Source organism: Littorina saxatilis, linkage group LG12, assembly GCF_037325665.1.
Source record: "Littorina saxatilis isolate snail1 linkage group LG12, US_GU_Lsax_2.0, whole genome shotgun sequence".
Taxonomy (NCBI): domain Eukaryota; kingdom Metazoa; phylum Mollusca; class Gastropoda; order Littorinimorpha; family Littorinidae; genus Littorina; species Littorina saxatilis.
In genome coordinates, this window is record NC_090256.1 from 20686893 (window position 1) to 20714137 (window position 27245).

General features: G+C 41.7%; 1 protein-coding gene across 2 annotated transcripts; it reads right to left on the minus strand.

Moving 5' to 3' along the window:
• LOC138981484 (cryptochrome-1-like) lies at nucleotides 1-25582 on the minus strand. Of its 2 annotated transcripts, none has more exons than XM_070354419.1 (13): nucleotides 25526-25582; nucleotides 24735-24923; nucleotides 22575-22714; nucleotides 22181-22323; nucleotides 18110-18285; nucleotides 17555-17661; nucleotides 14311-14451; nucleotides 10638-10808; nucleotides 8847-8987; nucleotides 7913-8070; nucleotides 7050-7237; nucleotides 5226-5347; nucleotides 1-3257 (listed from the first exon to the last, which is right to left on the minus strand). In XM_070354419.1, the coding sequence occupies exons 2-13, from the start codon at nucleotides 24892-24894 to the stop codon at nucleotides 3240-3242; spliced, it is 1665 nt and encodes a 554-aa protein (XP_070210520.1). In that variant the 5' UTR covers nucleotides 24895-24923; nucleotides 25526-25582; the 3' UTR covers nucleotides 1-3239. The 2 variants fall into 2 exon arrangements, with proteins under 2 accessions (XP_070210520.1, XP_070210519.1); XM_070354418.1 differs by having other exon boundaries at nucleotides 24735-25043; nucleotides 25526-25577.
• Between the last annotated feature and the right edge of the window lie 1663 nt (nucleotides 25583-27245).

The window sequence follows — 27245 nt, forward strand, 5'->3', positions numbered from 1 at the left end:
TGTGTGTGTGTTTGCAGGCAAATACGCTGTATGAAAGCAAAGGCAGCCAATGTTGTTTCTTTTTCTCAAATTTTATTCCACTGCTGGTTGTACAACAATATACCTTCAGCCCATGAATGGTTTCACAAATCGATACAATGAAATTGCAACATGATTACAATTTTCTGGATACCAATACAATTGAAATTACAATACCATGGTTACAAATATCTGGATACCAATACAGTAACATTGCAACAACATCATTACAACGTCTTGATACCAATACAGTAAACTTGCAACATCATTAAAATTTCCTAATAACAATACAAGTGAAATTGCAACAACATGTTTACAATCATCTGGATACCAATACAGTAAAATTGCAACAAATTACAATTGTCATGAAAGCAATAGAGTAAAATTGCAAGAAGATACCAACAACAGTAAAACTGCAACAACATGATTACAGCGTATTCCATATAAGTTTCTGATATCTTTCTTTCTTTACTTGGTGTTTAACGTCGTTTTCAACCACGAAGGTTATATCGCGATGGGGAAAGGGGGGAGATGGGATAGAGCCACTTGTCAATTGTTTCTTGTTCACAAAAGCACTAATCAAAAATTTGCTCCAGGGGCTTGCAACGTAGTACAATGTACAGTATTACCTTACTGGGAGAATGCAAGTTTCCAGTACAAAGGACTTAACATTTCTTACATACTGCTTGACTAAAATCTTTACAAAAATTGACTATATTCTATACAAGAAACACTTAACAAGGGTAAAAAAAGAAACAGAATCCGTTAGTCGCCTCTTACGACATGCTGGGGAGCATCGGGTAAATTCTTTCCCCTAACCCGCGGCGGGTGGTTTTTGATATGTATCAATAACATTAATAGCAACAATAAGGTTACAAATCACATATACTTCTAATCACAACTGGCATCCTATACTCCTGAATCAACTACAAGCTTCCATTTCAATACAAAACTAACAGGAGATTCCTTGACCTTGTAGAATATAACTACAATCTCAAACTTTCTGGAATGAAAGTGTTACATGTTCTTTAGTACTTGAGCAAAAATACCCTCAGTTCTCTCATGACAATCTGACTGGCATACAATAAGGATTTTATACAGTACTGATATGAATAAAGAGAGTACAACAAGGGAAATTCCTCTCAACACCTTGAGATTGAAGAAGCATCACCTAGCTGACATTAGTCATTATTAATGTCTGTTAGTTCTCTTCGTACCACATCTTGCGTTTTTTTAAATTTATTTGTATTTATTTTAAATGTTAGCTGTCTATCTGTTTTCCATTTCTTTCAAGAGAAAACAGCATTTCACCACTCATAAAAAGAAACTTTTTTTGTTTTAAGGCAGGACACATTATGTTTTGGTGATAAAAAATATTTTTACTTGACAGTGTCACCGTACATTGAAGCACCAAAAGGTATACCACAAACAACATACTGTAACAGACATTAACAGCAATATCACAATACACTCAATATTTGTCATCAAATGATATTAGTTTTTACATGTACGTACTTTGAAACACCGGCATCTTCACTGGAATGTTAAGTCTTGTTTTTAACATGGAAACCTGTTGCTAGCTGCGAAGAATTTCATGTGTGTGTGTGTGTGTGTGTGTGTGTGTGTGTGTGTGTGTGTGTGTGTGTGCAAGCAAGATTGTGTGTGGGTGCATATATATGTGTGTGTGTAACTGCGTAGTTATAGAAGACAAGGATAGTCGGCCATTGGCTTTGAGCAAGGCAGCTGTGGACACTTGCTGCTGCAGAACTTTGGACAGCTTGTAGCATGACACTCACCAAAACAACATGGAATGCAAGCACAACCACCAAGTTTCTGCACAACACTGGATCAACAAAGCCAATGGTTTACAAGTATGATTTAAGACAAACAACTATGATTTCAGACAATTAAACAAAAGTGGGCACATCAGTAACCAGTTTAGATTTATCTTTTTTAATATTTTGGCAGATAAACTGCCTTGGTCAGGATGGTATGCAAGTACGTAAGACAAACAAGTATGATTTCATACAAACAACTATGATTTCAGGTGGAAACAGTCATATGCCAATGCAAATGCAGCAGGCTCAATCTTCACCAACAATCACAGTTAGCTGTATCATAATAATGTGTCTTCGTCTGAATCTCATGGGTTAATGCAGTACCAGTGGCAAAGCAGATTGTATCAATGAACAACACTGATGGTACTTCACAACATTGGGAATGAGGATATCACCGATTCTCCGCAATAAGTACATTTTGCGGTTCAGCTTTTATGATGACACAGGACAATTGTTATTTCTGCCTAGAGGGGGGATACAATACAGTAGTTAAGAACCAATTTGAGACCCAGTTGTCTGATAAAAAAGTTTCCATTAGAGCTCCAGTTCATGTCTCAGGACAATGTTGCTCAAAATGTGTTGGTAACATGTATTTCTTGCAATCTTCCCACCACCATCCCCTTGTTCCCCCCTTTAGGCCAATCTTGTTTATGTTTTAGGCATTAGTTATTACATGCCAGGGTGAGTGAACACCACAGTTCATACGCTTCGGTGCAGTACCAATATTGCTTGGTCTGGAACCAAAACTGAAGCTCATAATAGTCCACAGATTGGATTGGTAACATCCTACTTCCCTTTCGCCCTTAGTGCTTTTTGGGTTGAGTAGCCCATGAGTGTGGCATCTGGCATTAAAATATTTCCAAACAAAGTGTTTCCTTACAAGCTAACTTTTCTGCCAACTGATTAACTTTCTGTGCTGTTTTAGCCGTTATCATGGAGCATACAGCCCTCAAACGAAAACTTCTGTGTCGATATCCTGTAAATACATTTGCACAATAAATCTCGGCCAGAAAGCAGGTACATGTAACTGTAAATATTTGCATTTGCTTTTTTTGTTCAGATCTTTATCCGAGATGATTGTGCAGAAACCAATACTATTACATCAGTTAGTAAATGTCATGCGAGTGGCCAGAACTGGCAATAATTGTGCGGTCTTTTACTGTGTACATGTAAACTTTGTAAGATTTGTTTTAGTTCCTTTGCCCCACAGACAGCACAAATACAATCACAGTCTTATAACAGATTTTACCGATGAACAGCGCTGACAACTGACCAACAGAGTGAGGAAGCACAGACATGCAATGCAGGTCCACACCGATATTATGCAATAAAGTTCTCCTCTTGGGTCCAAGTTCTGTCTGACTGCCATTTTCCCTGTCCTGTCTAAGGCCCCAAGTTGGCCTGCAAACAGAAGGAAAAAACATGTAAGAGAAGTGATCTGTCATATCTTTAACAGCTAAAGAATGAGGCGACATTACTAAAGAATACTACATTGAAAAAACATGTAAGAGAAATGATCTGTCATATCTTTTAACAGCTAAAGAAACTGAATGAGGCGACATTACTAAATACTACATTGAAAAAACATGTAAGAGAAGTGATCTGTCATATCTTTTAACAGCTAAAGAAACTGAATGAGGCGACATTACTAAAGAATACTACATTGAAAAAACATGTAAGAGAAGTGATCTGTCATATCTTTTAACAGCTAAAGAAACTGAATGAGGCGACATTACTAAAGAATACTACATTGAAAAAACATGTAAGAGAAGTGATCTGTCATATCTTTTAACAGCTAAAGAAACTGAATGAGGCGACATTAGAATACTACATTGAAAAAACATGTAAGAGAAGTGATCTGTCATATCTTTTAACAGCTAAAGAAACTGAATGAGGCGACATTACTAAAGAATACTACATTGAAAAAACATGTAAGAGAAGTGATCTGTCATATCTTTTAACTGCTAAAGAAACTGACTGAGGCGACATTACTAAAGAATACTACATTGAAAAAACATGTAAGAGAAGTGATCTGTCATATCTTTCAACAGCTAAAGAAACTGAATGAGGCGACATTACTAAAGAATACTACATTGAAAAAACATGTAAGAGAAGTGATCTGTCATATCTTTTAACAGCTAAAGAAACTGAATGAGGCGACATTACTAAAGAATACTACATTGAAAAAACATGTAAGAGAAGTGATCTGTCATATCTTTTAACAGCTAAAGAAACTGAATGAGGCGACATTACTAAAGAATACTACATTGAAAAAACATGTAAGAGAAGTGATCTGTCATATCTTTTAACAGCTAAAGAAACTGAATGAGGCGACATTAGAATACTACATTGAAAAAACATGTAAGAGAAGTGATCTGTCATATCTTTTAACAGCTAAAGAAACTGAATGAGGCGACATTACTAAAGAATACTACATTGAAAAAACATGTAAGAGAAGTGATCTGTCATATCTTTCAACAGCTAAAGAAACTGAATGAGGCGACATTACTAAAGAATACTACATTGAAAAAACATGTAAGAGAAGTGATCTGTCATATCTTTTAACAGCTAAAGAAACTGAATGAGGCGACATTACTAAAGAATACTACATTGAAAAAACATGTAAGAGAAGTGATCTGTCATATCTTTTAACAGCTAAAGAAACTGAATGAGGCGACAATAATAAATAATACTAACATGACTTGCTGTATAAAACCAGATTTACACAAGTAATATTTTGCAATATTGAAATGCGAGCGAAAGCGAGGTTTTCAATATTTGAAAAAGTAACGACATGGTCTACAACAGTGCGTTGAAGTTGTTAACCCTATTCTCGCCACACCTGCAGGTATTTGTATACACAGTGAAGTATGAACATATATCAGGGCTCTCCAAAGTGTCCCTGCATCCTATACACACTAGAAGCCAAAATCATGTACTAGAAATTCATTGAAGGGGTCCCGAGATGCACTAAACCTATAAACAGCGGGTCCCGGGACGCACTAAATTTCCGCCATCGTGCATACTGTAGGTACTCTTTTCAGAGTGTAGTCGTCTGTCAATTATAGTGCAAGCTAATATGCCAATTTCACGCCGGAATGATGTGGAAAGGAGTGTGTGTGTGTTCCATTTAACTTAATAACATTAGGTATAGTTGAAGTGTCCTCATCGAATATTCTGATAAAAAAAGACACTTCATATCACACTTTTCGTAATAACAATTGCCTTATAAAGAACACAGGGGGTTTGGGGACCATTGACGCTTGGGACCCTCTAAAACTTCGCGTAGGAGGTCCATGAACCCTCTCAACATTAAAAGTGGGGGTCCAGGGACTCTCTAAGACGGGCGTCCTTGGGAGCCCTGCATACCTTCATAGCCCTGTGGAAGCCGTGCTGCTGGCACTGGGTGGTGCTCTCCGCCATTTCCTTGCTGTCCATCCAGATGAAGGTTCGAACCTCCTCTGCATTGGATGGGGCAATGTGGGGAATGTCTGTAACATCAAAACATTCACAAGTTTTAACAAGGGCGGAGGGGAAGTTTGTCTCCCTAGGTATGTGTTTGTGCATGTGTGTGTGTGTGCATGTGTGTCTGTGCATGTGTGGGTACGGTGTGTGTGTGTGTGTGTGTGTGTGTGTGTATGTGTGTGTGTGTGTGTGTGTGTGTGTATGTGTGTGTGTGTGTGTGTGTGTGTGTTTGGGAAACTCAAGAGGAAACACATGCAAAAGTTGCTAACCACACTAGAAACACCTGGAAGGTGCGACAGAAATGATTTCTCTTAATTTTAATTAAGGCCAAACACAGATTTACGCAGACTATGCTCCAGTATAGATCTATCTCTCTCTCTCTTGCTCTCTTTCTTTCTCTCTCTGTATCCTTTTTAATAAGGAAGTTGTTCAAAACAAATTTCAGTGCATTCGATTGACTGAATGGTTAATTGCGCATCAGCGTTCTTTTGAATCTTTAGTTTTGTCTTTCCTCTAGCCAGTCCTGCATGGTTCAGACTTCTTTTCTTTGGTGCCATTACTTTGTGTTACTGACTACATTTTTATACATCAAGCTGTTTCTCTGGTCTTGAGTGATCACTGTCTGACCTTTCTTCTTCTGCACTCATGGAATGAAACTCTCACGTACACTCGTGTTTTTCGCAAGTTTTTTTTTTTTTAATGTGTATGACCGTTTATACCCTGCCATTTAGGCAGCCATACACACATTCCGGGGGATGCATGCTTGGCATTTTGTGTTTTTATAAACCACCAAACTCTGACATGGATTACAGGATCTTTTCCGTTTGCACTTGGTCTTGTGATTGCTTTTACACACGAAGGGGGATAAGGAACTTACAGGTCTACACATAAGATGACCTGGGAGATCGGACAAATCTTAACACTTAACCTTCCATATCTGTAATGATATCCATGGTACCTGTGAATCACCAGGAACCCAGTACCTCTGAGCTATAGCGGATACTGTTATATCATGCTTACTGAGAGTATTGTCCCTTTCCTTATGGCTGTACTTCCTGCAAGATGGATACCTCAATACAATGTTGAACTTGAACTACTTCTCCTGAGTCTGCAGTGAGTGTGAGTGAGTGACACACATAAAACAACATGAACAGTAAACAATAACATCACAATATCGGAGGCTAGCGTCTTGTTCACTAGGCAATTGCACCCTTCTGTCTGATCTTTCATAGTTTTGACCACCAGAAGTCACTTTCTCTGACTGAGTCTAATGACATTATTTTTCCGACACCCATAAACGGTCACCCTTTTCAATAACCTCTGTTTCAGGCCATTCTTTTAGCTGACATCTGCGTACAAACTATCCATACACCTTCCTGTCCACAACTTTTTCATGATATCTACTTTTTAAATACATCATGGTGAGACAGAGAGACAACCAATGAACAACTTCTCCGTCTGGTTCCCTCGTGACTCCTTGCCCAGTCAACCACAAGTATACCAGACAACAGAGCATTCTTAAACTCCGGCTACTGGGTCGACGTACGGTAAATGTAACGTTTAGTTTTGTCAAAAATTAAATGCTCCTATAACCCACAATTCTTGTTAATGAATCCAGCCCTCAAAAACACATACATGCACACACTCGCATCTTCCTCGAAACCCTCACACACCATACACACAACCCCCCCTCTCAGTGACAAAAAGTGAAGAAAACAGCGCACTGACCTCGGCACTTGTTTTTTATTTTCTCCATCTTGGCCCTGCACATCTTGGAGGCCTGCTTGTGGTCGACCATGGGCGGGGGGTAGTCGCGTCCCACCACACACCCCGCCTTCTCCTGCACATCCTTCGGTGCGTTCCATGGCTCGAACTGGTACAGCAGGGGCAGGTTCTTCACCTCCGGAACGTAGCGTCTGGCAGACCCAAAGAAAAAAGTCAATGAAATAAAAGACAAGGACATTCTGTAAAATACAAAGACATTCTGTAAAATACAAAGACATTCTGTAAAATACAAAGACATTCTGCAAAATACAAAGACATTCTGTCAAATAAAAAGAAATTATGTCAAATACAAAGAAATTCTGTCAAATACATAGAAATTCTGTCAAATACATCGAATCCACGCCATGCAATAGCCACAACTGGTTTTGAATCCAGTGCCGCTACCGATTCAGCTGTTAATTTTCCCTGCCCTCAGAAACTCAACATCCCAGGGCCGGACTGGGGGGGGGGGGGGGGTTACAGGGGTTGCGCAACCCCCCCCCCCCCCCCCTGGCTTAAGCATGTACCTCCCAAACGCATTTTTTTTGGTGGGGGGGAGGGGGGTTGCATCTGGATCAATTCTTCTTCATTGCCTATACAGCTTGCTGTCGAATTTACCTTTTTCGTTCAAGGAGAGGCTTCCTTTCCCCCCAGAAACATCAAAAAACTTTCAGCTTCAAGGGGGCTTTGCCCCCTTGCAACCCCCACCAAGGGGGCTTTGCCCCCTGGACCCCCATCTGTAACCCCCCCCCCCCCCCCCCCCCCCCCCCCCCCTAGTACTTACCTAGTCCGGCCCTGCATCCTAATCGTATAGAGCAATGAGTCACCTGACGTAGTCGCCAGTAGGGTCCATGCGACGGCCGTAGTACACAGGGCAGATGCAGCGCGGACACTGCAGGACTTTCTCAAAGGCTGAGCTGGACACCCACATCCAGTTGCCAGCATTCACTGACCAGTCAGCGTCCAGCAGGTACTTGTCGAACATCTGTGCAGGTATTCAAAGATGAGTTACAGGCCTGAAAGTGGCGAGTATTTTACTCGCCTTGGCGAGTAAAAACATGTAAATGGCGAGTAGAAATGTTAATCTACTCGCCAAATGCGAGTAAAAATGCTGAAACAAATGGTTGGTTTGACGAGTAAAATTTGCTCTCTGGCTAGTAAATTATGAGAAGTACGAGCCAAAGGCTAGTGCCCTGTTTTGTGGACTTTCAGCGCTGAGTTACAGTGCTGGATAATTGCTTTAGGTTTCAACAGTCAAGCATCTACTGACCCTGTTGACCAAATTGATGCTATCACCTAGGTTTCAACAGTCAAGCATCTACTGACCCTGTTGACCCTATTGATGCTATCACCTGTTCAACCACTTGAGTGCCAGGCCTTTTTACTCTTGGACATACTGTATTTGGTAACCAATCTTATTGACAAGTGTTTTGAGTTTCATTTTCATAAAATGACAGTGTTTTTTTTAGTTTATCTACTTTGTGACATTGTCACTTACGAGTGTAATTCATTATCACAACCACGTGTATCAGTTAACTACAATGGCACAATTTGTATCTGCCATGAAAGGACGCCTTTGGGACCAGTTAAAATGTCCCTACATTGCAGGTGGCCTGTCGTATTTTGGTCATGATAATAGATAAAGGGACTCCAGAAAGTGTCCTTTCATGGGAGGTTTCCACTCATCAAAGGGGCCTCACATCGCAGGTACCACAGTCTGTTACAAAGCACCAAAAAATAATGAAAGCACAAAAGACCCACCGCCAGCCCCAGCTCCCAGTCAATCCAGAGATCTCCACGCGTCAGAAAGCAGGCCACAGACTGACGACAGACATGGTGGACCCAGCCCTCGTCCCTCAGCTGACGCATACACGCATCGATCCATGGGTAGCCTGTCTGGCCCTGAAACCGCAGCCAGCCAGTTGTTATTTCAAACATTTGTTAAATTCTCATGATATTCTAAGGTCCATGGGTAGCCTGTCTGGGCCCTGAAACCACAGCCGGCAAGTTGTTATTTTAAACATATAATTGTTTGTTTGTATTTTAAATTCTCATGATATTCTAAGGCACAGCCAGCCAATTATTTTAAACATAGTGTTTAAAAAAAAAAAGAAGGTTATTAAATTCTCATGATATTCTAAGAACCATGGGTAGCATGTCTGGGCCCTGAAACCGCAGCCAGCCAACTATTTTAAACACAAACTGAGTGACGCCCTAAGAAAGTCTGAGTCTGAAGTTTTATTTACTTAAACTGTGTTCAGTTCATTGCGAAGGGAGGGGGGGAGGGGGGGGGGGGGGGGGGGTTAGAAAAAAAGGGAACAATTCCGAAATCACAAGACAAATTTACAATGTACATTAATAACATACTAGTTGGGTACTTCGCGACATGGTTTCCACATCGTGTTGAATGTCAACAAGCCTAAGTACACCAGGAAAAGTCCCACAGTCGCGTGCGGTCTTGCAAACACGTTACTTTTTGCAAAGACCCTCGTCGAATGTTTGTTCATTTCTCCAATGTCCGTGCCCTGAGAGAGCCAGAGAAGTGAGAGCTATGGAGGATGCTGCTTGCAAGGTCCCCACAGTCAGAGAAGAGACTGCAGGACAGATGAGATGGGAGCCTATCTAAACAAATAATTATCATATTTTAAGAGAAGTAAGACGCTCCATACATTTTAGACTGCAGTCTTCTCCAATTAGCATTGTTATATCATCAAGAACAAACGAACCTGACAAAACTTTATAAAACAAAATGGTCATACACTTAAAAACCCACTCGTGTGCAAAAAACACACGTACATGGGAGTAATTCACTCCATGTATGCAGAAGAAGAAGAAAGGTCAAACAGTGACCACTCAAGGCCACAGAAATAGCTCCATGTATTTAATTTTCAACTACTTCGTTCATGGGCTGAAACTACCATGTTTACTCAAGTTTTTACATGAATGGGTTTTTACATGTAGGACAGTTTTTACCCCACCATTCAGGCAGCCACACGCTGCTTTCGGGGGAAGGTCAGACAGTGATCACTCAAGGCCAGAGAAATATCTTGATGTATCTTCTTCTTCTTCTTTGTTCATGGGCGGAAACTCCCACGTTCCCGTAGTTTTTTGCACGAGTGGATTTTTACGTGTATGGACGTTTTTACTCCGCCATTCAGCCAGCCATATGCCACTCTCAGGGCAAGCATTCTGGGTATTTTCGTGTTTCTATAACCCACCGAACTCTGACATGGATTACAGGATCTTTTCCGGGCGCACTGGGTCTTGTGTTTGCGTGTACACACAAAAGAGGATAAGGCACTAGCAGGTCTGCATATAAGTTGACCTAGGAGAATCGGAAAAATCTCCACCCTTAACGCCCCAGGCGCGACCAGGATTCAAACCAGCAACCTTCTGCATAGGAGGCCGATGTCTTATCGACTCGGCCACTGTGCCCGTCAGCTTGATGTATAACAATGAAGTCAGTAAGACAAAGTAATGACACCAAAGAAAAGAAGTCTCAATCAACACTTTGACTGAAGACTGAAGGAGACAAAGCAGACGCAGTCTCACCCTTGCCCATCTGTCAAGCTGCTCTTGGTTGTAGTACCAGTCAATGTCCAGACAGATGGGGTTGTCCTTCATAACGTTGTACTTGGGGTTGTTGACCGACATGCAGTAGAAGTACTCCCTCCAGATCAGCTGACCGGTGATGGAATCCGGCACCTCTTCGCAATTGTTCACCTGTTCATCCAGACACACCGACATATGTGGCAGTGCACAATGAAAACAGGTATATTGGGGGGGAAAATCAGACAAAAATTGTTTTTTCCCGTTTACGAACTGGAACAAACGATGATGAGAAACATGGACAAAATACATATGCATTACCGTACTTTTCGGACTATAAGGCAATACTTTTTTCTTTTTCTTTCACTTAAAATCGTGGGGTCGCCTTATGCACGACGTCGCCTTATTCTCGGATAAAATAGGTTTCACGAGCACTGTGAACTTGAAATCAATGAGCAACTAACAACCATTTACGTGAACACAATTCAAGCAATGTTGATCGCCGAAAAAATTACCTGAACAATAGTTGCGTTGAAACACGACAGTCGACAGTCGGTCTCTTGACACTAACTTGCACTTGGACTTTGCCACTGTCAAAATGCCGAAAACGAAGAGAGCTTCATATGACGCTGCCTTCAAGATTAATGCCATCGATCTTGCGATACGACTGGAGAGCAACCGAAAGGCAGCTTTCAAACTAGGCCTGAACGAATCCATGGTTCGCAAATGGCGTAAACAGAGAGATCAGCTGTTGGGAAGTAAAAAGTCACGCAAGGCTTCCTACGTACAATGTTTTTCCTCATTTTTTTCCTTTTTTGTTTGTTTTCATGCCGTCGCCTTAATTATGCACGACACCATCGCCTTATCCATGGCATCGCCTTATTCTAGGATTTTTTCAGTTTTATTTTTAAAAGTAGGGGGTGCGCCCTATACATGGCAGCGCCTTATAGTCCGAAAAGTACGGTATATATTTCTTGGTATTCAAACGTCAATGGTTTGTGCGGAATCAGGTCAGGGGTCGCAGAATTTAAAACTGTGCATAAGGAATGCAAAGCTATCAGTAAACGTGTTTAGTTTTGATGAATTCGCCACACACAAAAATTTTATATACATACATACATATAAGCTCAACATTTTGTTTTTTACATACCAAAGATTTTCAGTACAAAACTCGAAAGCGTGTTGAGCGACTTATGCCCCTTTTCCCCAAACGCTGTCACATATGTCAAGTCAAGGACATCTTTGTCAGCTTGCGTACCCCCATCACTTGTGTTACAGGAATGCCATTTCGTGTTGGAAGTCAGTCAAACACAGTGAGTTATTCCAAATGAGTTGTTCCGCCATTTTAATAATAATCATGGTGACACGGGGGTGGGACATCAGGGGCGGATCAGTTCATTTTATGGGGGGGGTTTCCAAAAGTATATTGTGAAGATATGGGTGTAAAGGCGCGAAGCGCCGAGCCGACGGCGCGAAGTGCCTAGCTTGCTTGGGGGGTCCGGGGGAAAAAGTTTGAAAAAAAGGATGCAAAATGGTGCAATCTGGTGCATTCTGAGGATGATCATTACCAGTTTCAGGCAGCAGATTTTGTCACTGATTAATACCCCAAAAATTGAAACTCAACCCCAAAAAACACAAAAATATTTTTATTTTTTGGCTGGGGGGGGGGGGGGAGAGGGGGTTCCGGAAACCCCAGAACCCCCCCCCCCCCCCCCCCCCCCCTCGTCCGCCCCTGGACATAGATACCGTCTCTGAATTATGCACAAACAGTTGATCCGTGTCCAACCCAGGCCGGATTCCAATCCGCGACCTTAAGTCACGCAAAACGGTTTCAAACCATCCTCTGAGAGAGAGAGAGAGAGGGGGAGAGAGAGAGAGAGGGGGAGAGAGATAGAGATAGAGATAGAGATAGAGAGAGAGAGAGAGAGAGAGAGAGAGAGAGAGAGAGAGAGAGAGAGAAAGTAGTCACCGACAGAGAGGGGAAGATTAAAATATCTATATTTTAATTTTTCATTTGGGGTATTTTGCAGGGTATTTCTGTTCGTGTTTATAAACCGAGTCAGGGGTTGAAAGTGGCATGAGTTCAAATAACACTCCAAAATGAAATGAGCAATGTTGAGGTCAGATTGACAGGTGCATTTAATCTCTAAAAATTGGTAGTTCCCAGCTTCTGCCCTTTGCTGAGACACCAAAACATATGATAGACATTGTTGAATACTATTTGTCAATTTTTGTTTTGAAAATGATGAGTTTTGCATGAGTGTTTGTTCGAGCAAGACATAATATTTACCATCGCATTTTCGGAAATTCCTGTTCGCTCTTCCCCTATTAGTTAAGATGTTTCAAAACCAAGACGTATGCATTGACGTACACATTCACATTAAAGTGAAAACGTCTTTAAAAACAACTGAAACGAATTAAAAAATATATTATCTGACTACCGTATTTGACGGACTACAAGCCGCGACATTTAAAAAAAAAAATCGCATTGCGGCTTATAAAAAGATGCGGCTAAAACGTTACCTAAACTTGAATAGCTTTCACCTAATGGAAGTCGCCGCGGATTTTCATTAAGCTCGATTAGCGATTACCGGTATTTTATTAGCTCTCTACTCAAGACTCGGCGCTTTTCTCTTTCTTTCGCGAATCTTCGTTTGTCAACAAGATAGCGTACAGAGAAACACCGGATGTATCAGGATCTCGCGCCCTTTGTGTCTCGCGATAGTTGGAGGAGCGAGAGCCGCCATGTTGTGTTTTCGTCTGCTCGAAATGTGCGCAAAAGTCGTAAATCATCCCCAAAAAGCTTATTCCGGGCGGGACTACATGTGTGTGTTGGTTACAAATTGTGTGTGTGATATTTTTCTTCAAACTTTTTCACTTTTCTTCTTTGTTTCACTTGTTTATTCTCGGAGCCGATTTCGCCAAATACCGTACTTTCGTTTGCCTGGTTGTTTTGATTGATTGACACGATCTGATTATATTTTTTTTCGACGGCGGCTAATATAGTGATGTGGCCTATACGTGGCTCATCCCAATTTTTTTGTTAAAAGTCGGGGGTGCGGCTTATAAAACGGTGCGTCTTGTAATCCGTCAAATACGGTAGTGTACACACCCATGCTTTGTAAAAGCACCCATGCTTCGTGAATAAAGGTCCCAGGTCTCACTAGCACATTTCTTGGACGTCAAGTGTTAGGTTGAGACGCGCATCCTCATGTGAAACCTTTATTTAGGGTTTTTTCTCACCTAGCTGGGTGAGTAAAGGCGTGTAAAGCTAATATCTCCAGTTTGACTACCGTTAGGAACCTACTCACCAAATTTGAGTTCAATTGACCAGAGAGTAGACAAACAGAGCAACAAACAAACAAACAAACAGACAGAGTGAAACCTATAAGCCGCTTTATAACATAAAAGCGGCTCAATAATGAAACTGAAAGCTTATATAGTCGAACTGCAGTAATCGATGCTCTCCGCGCTTTACATTTTAACTATGAATAAAAACATACTCTGTTACATACCAGAGTTGCTGAGTTGCCGACTTTTCCACAGTGGGAGGAGATTGTTGATATCAAGGAATGCTGTACGTATTAACTTCAGAAAATGACATGGCTCACAGTCTATGAGAATCCACAACTCCCACTAACTCACACAGCGGTCCAGATACACAGACAGGGTTTACCTCCATGTAGGCCTGGCGAATGGCCCAGTAGAAGCGTCGGACGGACACGGTGCCAAAGCGAAGGTGGGGACTGAGACTCATGGGTAACCCTGTCAGGTCAGGGTTTGACTGATTCGGCATATACCGGCCTTGCTTAAAAGCCTGAAAACATAACATGGTGATGATGCAGAATCTCAAATACCTATATTTATATGAACTGGAAGTTACAATGAGGAAGCTGATTATCTGCACGAATGGTAAACATTAACACACATGCACAACAACAGCGGACACACGCATGCACGCACGCACACACACACACATACACACACACACACACACACACACACACACACAAACTGGAAGTAACAATGAGGAAGCTGATTATCTGCACGAATGGTAAATATTTACACACATGCACAACAACAGCGCACGCACGCACACACACACACACACACACACACGCTTGCATGCACGCACACACACCTAACCAGACAAACAAAATGTGCCTGTTTAACCCTTAAAACAAAAGATTTGTAGAAGAAAACAAGAATGAAATTTGACTGCAATCGAGACTTTATAACGGTCTGATGACAGGTGTAGTTCCTACACTGCCTCAATTAGCCTGATCAAAACATGCAGAACATTTTTTCAGGATACAAAGACAGTCAATACCATTTAATACCACAGTCTTGGTTATACATAAAACTATGATAAACTCAAGCTCAAAAGTTAAGCAACCTTTTTATGTTTTAACAAGAATAGTATGAATCCAAAGCGTGTCCACTCAGCTTCCCGCGGGTTATTGTTTATGGTCTTCATGTGTAAAACATGAAGTGATCACAGCTCTGCTTCCCCTAGGGGGTTACTTTGAAACTAATACATGTTTAATAAAAAAAGAGAACATTTATATAGTGCTTCCCTGCACTTCGAAGTGCTTTAGAATGGGTCGGAAAAACGATATATACAAGTAAATACAATTTGCATTCAATATGTCTTAAAGAAAGAAAAAGAAATCCAAATGTGTATAGATCTGCCCACATCTAATACAGTAGAACCTCGCATATCATATACTAGCGGAAAAAAGTTAAGGACGGTTCACACACGCAATCACAGCAAAAGAACGAATGAACACATCGTACGGAAATTTGGAACACGTTTACTTCAGTCAATGTGCAACGCAACTGCAAAATTTGGGTTTATTTCATCGAGCCGATTCGGTTATTCATGTCCACAAACAGCAGAGGGGTCACAAATAAACATAACAAGTCTTTCATGAGGTCAATAATGGGTGTGTCCGCCACGTTTGCGCTCAAGTTCACCACACCTTGACCGCATAGAGTTCATAAGCTTCGTGAAAAAGGCCTGTGGAATGGCCTGCCACTCCTGTTGGAGCATCTGCAGCAGCTGCTGCAGGTTTCTGGGAGGCTGGTGGTTGGCTCTCACCTGCCTGTCCAGTTCATCCCATACATGCTCTATGGGGTTCATGTCTGGCGAACAGGCAGGGAAATCCATCCTGACGACCCCGGTTTGCTGGATGTAGTCGTTGACAAGCCTGGCCCTGTGAGGAGTAGCATTGTCATCCTGAAACACGGCGTTTGGGCCAATCTGCTGCAGGGTCGGCAAGACAATAGGGGCGAGAATTTCGTCCCTGTAGCGTTGACCAGTGAGATTCCCGACCACATGGTACAGGGGGGTGCGTTGATGAAGGCTGAAGCCCCCCCAAACCATGACAGAGCCCCCGCCGAAGGCCACCCTCTCATGCACTGTGTCGTCTTCATAACGCTCGCCCTCACGCCTCCAGACCTTGCGCCGGCCGTCAGAATGGTACAGGTTGAACCTGGACTCGTCACTGAATAGGACCTGAGCCCAGTCCCGGCGCGTCCATCTCAAGTGGCGGCGACTCCAGGCCAGACGAGCCCGGCGATGAGCCTGTGTCAGCAGGGGACGCACAGCAGGACGACGACTCCGCAGCCGGGCGTCATGCAGGCGGTTGCCGATGGTCCTCTCACTAACGTTGATGTTAGTGGCCTCCCGTAACTGCCCTCTGATGACCTTGCAGGTGGTGGCCCGGTGCTGCAGCGCCTGCCGTTGGATGAAACGATCTTCCCTAGGAGTAGTCTTTTTGGGGCGACCCGACCTGGGCCTCTCCTCGACATTGTTTGTCGTCTGGAACCGTTGATTCAGCCTTACAATGACTGAATGCGATACCCCAAGTTGCCTGGCCACTTCGCACTTGGATACGCCGTCGTGGAGCCAGGCAATTGCTCTTCCTCGGTTGAATGTTGTCAGCTTCCGTCTGGCAGGCATGGTGAGGAGATGGCAGCTCGCAGAAAATCGGCGGCTTATAAAGCCGAGTTCGTGATCACAATTCACACTCGAAGGATTGTCCTTGCATGTGCACAACAATTTTGCCATGTTACCTGCCTTATTCTACCCGTGCGCACGCCAAACAACAGCCTACTTTTTGGCGATTTTGCTATTTTAGTCACGTGCTGCAGCTCTGCGCCCGGGAGTCCCGTGCAGTTTTCCTGCTAACACAGCATAACCTACCCATTGGTGTGTAGCATGCGACAGCCATTTGATTTTGCTGACGAAAGAACAGGGTGTTTTAAACAAATGAAAGTCAGCGGGGAAATCAGTGGCCCGTCCCTAACTTTTTTCCGCTAGTATATATAAATGTTTTTGGAATCAGGAACCGACAAGGAATAAGATAAAAATTGTTTTTAAATCGATTTCGGAAATTTAATTTTAATAATCATGATTTTCACATTTTAAATTTCAGGGCTTGTTTTTAATCCGAATATAACATATTTGTATGTTTTTGGAATCAGAAAATGATAAAGAATAAGATGAAATTGTTTTTAGATCGTTTTATAAAAAAATAATATTAATTACAATGTTCCGATTTTTAATGACCAAACTCATCAATTAATTTTTAAGCCTTAATTCAAACTGAAATGCAAAAACAAAGTCCGGCCTTTGTCGAAGATTGCTTTGCTAAAATTTCAATCAATTTCATTTAAAAATTAGGGTGTGACAGTGCCGCCTCAACTTTTACAAAAAGCCGGATATGACGTCATCAAAGACATTTATCAAAAAAATGAAAAAAAGGAACTCTCATTTAACGTTTCATGAAGATCGGTCCAGTAGTTTTCTCTGAATCGCTCTGCACACACACACACACACTGACACACACACACCACAACCCTCGTCTCGATTCCCCCTGTGTCTGTGTATAAATCTGCCCACATCTAATACTCACCTGCTGCTCCTTTCCGATACGCTCGGCCAGGAGTTCCAGTGCCCTTGATTCTCCCCCTTTGTAACCGCTCAGTGGATTCTTCTGCTGCTCGGACTCAGGGTAGACACCTAACGTAGTGCAACAAGGTCACAATAAAGCAATAGGGATGTGCAATGAGAGAACAAGAGCTTACTTCTTTCGCTTATATCTAACACACAAAAAGCGGATAACTACATTTGACATAAAACAAAGTAAGGAAGAAGTCCATTTTTTATCTCCATCTTACTCTTTGCACATGTGCATGTTGGTGCATGTGTATATTGGAGTGTGTGTGTGTGTGTGTGTGTGTGTGTGTGTGTGTGTGTGTGTGTGTGTGTGTGTCTGTGTGTGGATGAGGTTGCAAGTAGTTGCATTGGTGTGCATGACTGCCTGTGCAGGGGTTGAGGGGGGGGGGGGGGGGGATCATAAATATGCGCTGATCAACAGTTCTCACAGTCCTGAAAAAAGTAAATAGCTAATATCACAGCATTTCCTCAGAAATTCACACGTTTACAGGAGACGGTGCAAGTACCTTACCCAGTTCTTCACAGGTTGGAACGTGAAATTTAGCATTCGGTGTCTTTGGGTCAGGAAGCTTGATGCCAGAAAAATCGGGCAGAGGGCAAGGGCGTGGCGGTTGATCAACCATTTTCTTCACTTGGCAAAACATCTCGTACGTCAGCGGTGGTGATCCACCGTTGGCACTGATGATCCTTTCAGGAAATCAAAAGTAATGAAAATGTACACATGCTTCAAGTTATGTGCTGGCATCAGTTCCTGTTCTTCCATTGTTGAGGGCCCCAAAGGGGGGGTATCATCACGATCACGGGAAGGGAAATTTTAGCTTTCACGATCACAGTTACCTTGATTTTTGTTTTCACGATCACAAACACCTTGACGAATAGAGGATCATAGACAGGGGCGGACGAGGGGGGGGTGCACAGGGTGCAGGTGCACCCCCCCCCTCCAGCAAAAAATAAAAATAAAAAAATTTGGAAAGCTGATTCTATGACCATTTTTAAGTTCAAATGGCACCAGATGGCACCATTTTGCTTCTTTGGGCCCAAAAAAATTTCCGGGGGGGGGGCATGCCCCCGGACCCCCCTAGCACATTCGGGCGCTTTGCGCCCATCACATTCACTTTCGATTCAAAGTGCACCCCCCTTTACAAAGCAACTGATCCGCCCCTAATAGAGTGATACAGCTGTGAAAAATGTACGTTGAAAATAAAATGCTTTGCAATAATGCCCATCACGATCACGAAAACAAATGACGATCACGATCACGAGACTTGATTTTTTTGTCATCACGGATCACGGGCAAAGTCCCATCACGATCACAGAAATGAAAATTTCGGCAATCACGGTCACAGAAAGGTCAAAAAACGCCAATCACGATCACGATTTTAAACCCTTTGGGGCCCTCATTGTTTTTACATGAAATGCTGAATCAAACATAAAATGTGATCACCCTGTGTCTGATGCATCTGAAAAAGCCTCTGCGTGGAGGGGTTTTGCAGCCAGTGCAGTGAAGATAAAGAGGGAACAATTGTTTGGCTCGCGCGGCAGCAAGCAGGATGTCTCTAGACTGTGATGCCTGTTCACTTGCCTACATTTTTCCACATGAAATTGCTGAATCAAATATTTAAACACTTGTCCTTTCTGGACGGATGTCCTTTGCCTAGTAGTACTGGTACAGTGGGACTCCCCTTTTAAAACCTCCCCAATTTAAGACTCGTTCCTTTTTAAGACCTTGTTAACTCAGACTTTCTGTTCATGACCTCTGTAAAATTACCCCCATTTTAAGACTCCCTCCTTTTTAAGACCTTGTTAACTCAGACGTTCTGTTCATGACCTCTGTAAAATTACCCCCATTTTAAGACTCCCTCCTTTTTAAGACCTTGTTAACTCAGACTTTCTGTTCATGACCTCTGTAAAATTACCCCCATTTTAAGACTCCCTCCTTTTTCAGACCTGATTTTCTCTGATTTTTTGAGGTCTTAAAAGGGGGGGTTCACTGTACAAACTCGTTTCAAGGCTAGAATTTGTAGGCACGGGACTATAAGAGCAGATGTCTCTGGTCACAAGATCCTCATGCACATCAGTTCTGAGGATACAGTGGAACTCTCCTTCACGACCTTCACAAATCTTCGAAAATCAGGTCTTAAAAAGGAGGGAGTCTTAAATGGGGGTAAATTTACAGAGGTTATGAACAGAAAATCTGTAAAAACAGGGTCTTAAAGAGGAGGGAGTCTTAAACTGGGGGGTCTTAAAACAGGGTCCCCACTGGTTTTTAGAAACAAAATTCCATGACTTTTCCATGACTTTCCATGAGCCTCAATAACATTTTCCATGACTAGATCCACAGGTCGCCATTTCCGAACACGCAAACTTTTTACGTCTTGTCACTGCCAGTTTTGACACTGACTTGCTTTGCACTGAATTTGAGTCAGTTTCTACGCAGTGTCTCTTTGACAAGCAAGGCAAGCATTTGCTACGCAGTCAGATTATCGGTAATGTTTGCTGGTCCTGTCATTTCAAAGGTTGATTTTTTTTCTTTCTTATTTTTGTTAAATTCCATGACTTTCCATGACTTGAATTGGAATTCCATGACTTTCCAGGCCTGGAAAATTAAAAATCAAATTCCATGACTTTCCAGGTTTTCCATGACCTGTGGGAACCCTGTTAAAAGGACGGTTCCACTGTACAGTGTAGAGACGAATGTCTCAGTATAGCATGTAAATCAACCACCAGGGGCATGTTTCAAGTGGAGTGTATTTTTCTACCTCATTCACTGGGCAATGATTGGTGAAAAAGAAATAACTTTATTAATAATAAGCACACTAGTTCACTTTCTTTCTTTCTTTATTTGGTGTTTAACGTCGTTTTCAACCATTCAAGGTTATATCGCGACGGGGAAAGGGGGGAGATGGGATAGGGGAAAGGGGGTAGATGGGATAGAGCCACTTGTTAATTGTTTCTTGTTCACAAAAGCACTAATCAAAAAATTGCTCCAGGGGCTTGCAACGTAGTACAATATATGACCTTACTGGGAGAATGCAAGTTTCCAGTACAAAGGACTAAACATTTCTTACATACTGCTTGACTAAAATCTTTACAAACATTGACTATATTCTATACAAGAACCACTTAACAAGGGTAAAAGGAGAAACAGAATCCGTTAGTCGCCTCTTACGACATGCGGGGTGCAGAGAAATAAGGATGTGGAAAAGAAGACTTTTGGTAAGTGAAATAAAGGTGATGGATCCAGTCAGGTAGAAATAAGACAACAAGAAAAGAATTGGAAAACTGCAGGGAATAGTAGGGAGAGTTTTCTTGGAAGGAAATATAGGTGAAAGGACTGGTAAGGCAGAAATAAGACAAAAGAAGAGAAGTAAAGGGGTGGGGTAGCTCTGTTTAAACGCTCCCGCCGCGTGAAGGCGACCCCATGGGAGCACTAGTTCACTGATAGCCATCCTGCAAGCATGGGTGTCTGCTACAACCAGGTCTGCAGAGGGTATCTTGTTTCACCTTGTTAGCCACTGCTTTTAGCAATAATTTTTTTCAGCAAGTGAGCCTATATATGCTTGTTTACTCTCCAAGTATTGATTTTGATATCTGAGACGCGCTGAGGCAGACAGAGTGTGTGAGGCAGTGTCGTATTACAACTCCTTTGCGCCTATGGAATTTTTCATTTGCAAGAACACAGAGCTGCCAACCCTTGTAAAGTCTCAAGTGTAACAATTTAGATTTGTTTGAAATTTTCAGCGTAGCAAATGGTGTTTGAGTGTAGCATTGTCTGAAATCTATTTTAACATCCAAATGTATGCTACATCGCGCAAGAATATAAACTTTTTATTAAAATTTATTTAGAAAGCAGAAATATAATGACCAACAGTCAATACAGAGTGGCTGCAGTGCCCCTTTTCAGGGAGGACAATTCTGTATGACCTATATTCTGACCGCTACACGGAGTGAGAATCAGAAATGCGTTTCAGGACTCAAAAGAAAGAGTGAAGTGCTGCATGCTTGTGATTATTTGTTTGAGAGTAGCAATTTTAAGCTTAGCGTAACAGGGTAGCACTTTGTCTCAAAACAATTAGCGTGCTACGCTAAAAGCGTAACAGTCGGCAGGGCTGAGTACAGACCTGCAGGGATAGCTAAAACTGCCTGTGAAGATCACTTAAAGAGTGTCCTTTCTATTCGTTATTCTTCCCCCTAGTTGTTCACTTTATATGTTTTTACTGCTGCTTATTTAAGCTCCTGTGATATCTCTGACGATAAGATGTGCACGTGCCTTGTGTGTGTGTGTGTGTGTGTGTGTGTGTGTGTGTGTGTGTGTGTGTGTGTGTGTGTGTGTGTGTGTGAGTGTGAGTGTGTGACCGTGTGTGTGTGTGTGCGCTTGTGACTGACGCTTGATGGTATATATAGTGATTATGGTGTTAATGTTAGTTTATGTTCTTTTAATTGATGTCGTTGATTTTATTTATGTTTTACTGATGGGAATCTTGGTTGTGCTTGGCTACTAGAGTGAATGGAGTGATAACCGCGTGTCAAAACGAATTCCCAAACTTGGGCAATACATTTTCTGTATTCTGTATTCACTTACAGCTGTGGTTCCCAGAGAGTGTGTGACACCATCTCCACATACTGCACTCCTGCAGAGTTGCATATGGCCCTGACCTTGGCATCTCTCTCCTGCCACACCGGTTCAGGATCCTGCTCAAAGGTCACCCGGTTTACGCCCCACTCCTACCAGAAAAAAATACACCAGTAAAGTACACAATGTGCCAGATAAAGAAGAAAAAAATCTGGGCAGTAGGCCATTATGGCATTAACAAAAAGTTAACCATTTAATTATCTCTAAATAAATAAATAATTAGATAAATAAAAATCATACAGACACACACAAAAAGTGACAAGTACATGTATGCATACAAAATACACTAGAACTTATACTATAAGCAACAATAAGAGGCAAAAATTAATCCTCAAGTTCTCACCTGGAACAGATTATGGAAAACCTTCTCTGGCTGGCCATAGAGGACAAAAAGGCGAGTGCCAACCTTGCGTAGATTTGCATCCAGATCTTGTAAACATTCCACCAGAAAGTTCATTCGTGGATAGCCAGCTTTAGCTGTGCCTGTTAGAATACAGAAAACACTTGAGCTATAGAGAATACTACATGGCTTGCTGTGTCGTACCAGATTTACACAAGTTGTTTTTGTAAATATTGAACTGCGAGCGAAAGCGAGCTGTTCACTATTTGAAAAAGCAACGAGTGTAAATCTGCTACCACACAGCAAGCCATGTAGTATTCTGTTTATCCTACATACTGTACTTACGTGTATTTTACTGAAAATGTCCTGCATTCGAGGCAGCTAAATTGAAGACGCTTGTTTTAGAACCTCGATCTCTTCGAAAGCCTCGTGCAATCTATTACGTCAAAGAAAAGACGTGTTACTGTTAGTTCTAAAGATTCATCGAGGGTAATTAGCGACCGCAATTTGTGTTTCTATAATGACGTTTGTCTCGGTAACTTTGGCATCATAAGCAGTGGAAAAACAGGTCCCTGCCAGACTTGCTTGACATGACCTCATTTACATGATATGCACACGTGTGATTTGAACGATTATTATCTCATGGGTGTCTCTCTCACGTATGTAGGATAAACACTATTAACTCACAGTGCGGCAATCATGCAAACCTGGCTGCAAATTACAGAACTTCTAAAATGAAGATGAATCAAAAATTCAAAAACAGATAGACTGCTAACGTTCCAAAAGTCAGAATAAAAAAACAAGAATGGTAAGTAATTAATTGGAACGTTTATCAATTGACGAAACAAAACGTTACATTTACTAGTACGTTGACCCAAAGGTGGTTAGGCCACACAAAAAAATAGGTGTGGTTAAGGTAACATAGCAAAAAAATAGGGTAGGAAGGTAGGCAATCACTTTTTTTTTCTCTTTTTTTTTTCTAATGTGTACAAAAGTGTGCGACTCGAGCGCTTTCGCTTTCATTGCACTGTTGTTGTTTTTTGTTGTTGTTTTTTTGGACAAATGTAATAAAAAGTTATAGGGTCGGCCCCTAAAAATAGGGTAGGTCGGGTTACCGTAACCACACCTATTTTTTTTTAGGCCTAAAAGTAGACAGACAAACACTTACGTAACAGATAAAAAAAATTATCTGAAGATTGTGTTGCTCGCTTGCAAAATGCTGACGAGGTATAAATAAATTTATATAAAATTTATTTTAAACAATTCACAATCTGTTCCATTTTAATCCTATAAATGATAAGATGAATCATTTGATTTAGTCCCTGCAGTTGGGTGATACTGTGAACTGTTTGATATGGTTGGTATTGGTAAGGGTTTTGAAAAAGAAAAGATTGAAATGAAACTGAAAGATAAACTAAACAAAAAAATGTCTTGGCTTGCCGAGGAATTTAAACCTGAGCTTACCGGACTAGGGGTCCGGAGCTCTATACCTGCCTGCCTGTATCCCAAATCATGTGGACTGTCCAGTTCAAATTATGTCATTCTTTATTTGTTTGCTTACAAAGATAATCCTTCAGAAAGTGGTCGATTAGGACTAGGAGCGTCCTATGGTGTTTATAAGGATTATATTATATGCGAGATAGCATAAATTCAAAATTAAGACCATGCTACACTTAAACACTGTTTGCTACATTAAAAATTCAAAAAATACTACTTACAGTTACACTTGAGGCTTTGCAAGGGTCGGCCTTCCTACAACAATTGGCTATTGAAAGTTTAGAGTTGTATTGTTTATGAGTTTTAGTTTTACGACAAGTTTTAGCGGCAACCCTATCGTCAGTAGTGTCACTGAAATGTGGTCGAACCCGATGAGGTCACTCTGGTTGAAGTAGTTAGACTTCTTCGTGAAATGGGCAGCGTTTTGCCGATTACACGCAATGGGCAAAAATTTTGCCTATTTCACGAATTCTGTGAATTCGGCACGACATACTAATATATAAAGAACATAGGCTTTAATATCACATTTGCTCTTTTTGTTTCTTACTTATCTTATCAGGCAACTGAAGAAAAAAAATTAATAGTAATAATACAGAGTACCTCGAAACAAAGCAAAACTAAACATCAATCACCAAAAAAGGAAATTTTAAGGAAATCAGGACAAACCTGCGACTTCCCCATCAAAAATGAAGATGGCATAGAACTCGTCAGCATTTCTTAACGACTCCAACAATGCTGGATTATCATGCAGCCTCAGCCCATGACGGAACCAGTGGACAGACACAATCTTCTTCTTGCCACCAGTCTCATTGTTGCTTCCACCCATCTCTAATGAACTTGATTGCAGCTAATTACCTTAAAAAAAATTTGACTGGTTATAAAACCAGATTTTCTCTGAATTTCTTATTTTTTACTGCATAAATTATAAACTTGAGCAGCTTTCGTCCAAGATCTTGATCCACACAAATTCTGAATCTTGAAAAATAAATCACTTTTCAAAAATAAAATATGTACATTTATACGTGCTGTCGTAATTCTAAGTCAAGTTACTAAGTGTCTCTGAGTCTGAACTCAGCAGCAGAGGGAAGAGGAAGCACAAACACTACCACTACCACGGCAGACTATCACTGTATCAGCAGTGAAAAGTGAAACACAGAGGTTGTTCCTCTTTAAGCTCTGCAGACCACCTGACTGCCTGCTTTGACGTCTGCACATTTTAGGCCACGTGTTGCGTGGAAGCGCACGTGCAGCGTCTCAATAATACATGCGACCCTATTCGATTTTTATCTGGATTATATCAAGTGCTATCAGTTTCACTTTCAGTATGTCTGCACAAAAATCCTATTTCGTCCACGAGGCACGGTGATTTCAGCCCATGAACAAATACAGGGCAACCGATAATTCAACTTCAGCTCTATTGTATATAATTATACAGACAGAAGAAAAAGAAACAATACAGGCTGTAACAAGTCGCGTGAAGACGTCAATTCGTCGCCATTTTGTGTTGGCCGTAGCTGGAGAACCGACGAGTCGGGCAGGCTCGGGAACCGGCGAGCCCGGCGGTTACGGAGCCCTCAGGCTTAAATTCACTCGTCACAAGCTACCTTTATTGTCCGACGAGTCGTTCAAAAAGTTTAATTCAAAGAACTGTGGTCTTCGGTTTGTTTTAGGAAGATCTATGGAACTCAATGTCGAAGTAACTCGATCTGCAATCACCGAAACGCTTTGTTATAAAGAAGAATAGAGTAAAACAAAACAAGTCGCGTAAGGCGAAATAACAACATTATTTTAGTCAAGCTGTCGAACTCACAGAATGCAGGGCCGGACTACCGGGGGGGTTATGGGGGTTGCGCAACCCCACCGCCCCCCCATCCCTAGCCTAAACATGTACCTCACTTATTTAATTTTTTTTATTATTGTTTATTTTATGCCGTTTTATGCAAGGAGCGACCATTTTCCTATCTCAGAATATGACCTACCCATCAGCTTCAGGGGGCTTCGCCCCCTGACCCCCACAAGGGGCTCTGCCCCTTGACCCCGCCAGGGGGAACATCCCCCTGGACCACCACTCGCAACACCCCCCCCCCCCCCCCCCCCCCCCCCCTCGTCGTAGCCTAGTCCGGCCCTGGAATGAAACTGAACGCACTGCTTTTTTTCACCAAGACCATACTCGTAGTTTCGTCAGTCCACCGCTCGTGACAAAGGCAGTGAAATCGACAAGCCATGCAGAATAGTGCGGTAGTGGTCGCGCTGAGCAGAGGGGGGCGATGCTTTACCACGTGCACCGGGAATGGGCTTTTTGGACGTAACGTGCATGGGAATGGGGAAATTCTCGTAGCGTGCACCCGACCGTGCATGGAGCTTTTTCGTAACGTGCACCGTGGATCACCGTGCATGGCACTTTTGGCCTCAACGTGCGCGTGCACAGACCCCCCCCCCCCCCCCATGGTGACCCTCTGAGCAGGATAACACGCTTTTCTGTATGTCTATTCTTTTTATATTTAGTCAAGTTTTGACTAAATATTTTAACGTAGAGGGGGGAATCGAGACGAGGGTCGTGGTGTATGTGTGTGTGTGTGTGTGTCTGTCTGTCTGTCTGTGTGTGTGTGTAGAGCGATTCAGACTAAACTACTGGACCGATCTTTATGAAATTTGACATGAGAGTTCCTGAGTATGAAATCCCCATACGTTTTTTTCATTTTTTTGATAAATGTCTTTGATGACGTCATATCCGGCTTTTTGTGAAAGTTGAGGCGGCACTGTCACGCTCTCATTTTTCAACCAAATTGGTTGAAATTTTGGTCAAGTAATCTTCGACGAAGCCCGGACTTCGGTATTGCATTTCAGCTTGGTGGCTTAAAAACTAATGAGTGAGTTTGGTCATTAAAAATCTGAAAATTGTAAAAAAAACCACTTTTTTTTATAAAACGATCCAAATTTACATACATCTTATTCTTTATCATTTTCTGATTCAAAAAATATATAAATATAAATATGTTATATTTTGATTAAAAACAAGCTCTGAAAATTAAAAATATAAAAACTATTATCAAAATTAAATTGTCCAAATCAATTTAAAAACACCTTCATCTTATTCCTTGTCGGTTCCTGATTCCAAAAACATATAGATATGATATGTTTGGATTAAAAACACGCTCAGAAAGTTAAAACGAAGAG

Excerpts from the sequence above, each read along its gene's own strand:
- LOC138981484 (XM_070354419.1), bottom strand. The coding sequence starts at position 24,894 with ATGGGTGGAAGCAACAATGAGACTGGTGGCAAGAAGAAGATTGTGTCT. Across the intron at positions 14,452-17,554 it reads GTATCGGAAAGGAGCAGCAG|GCTTTTAAGCAAGGCCGGTA; the intron begins GTGAGTATTAGA and ends TTATGTTTTCAG. Across the intron at positions 8,071-8,846 it reads ACTGGGAGCTGGGGCTGGCG|ATGTTCGACAAGTACCTGCT; the intron begins GTGGGTCTTTTG and ends ATACCTGCACAG.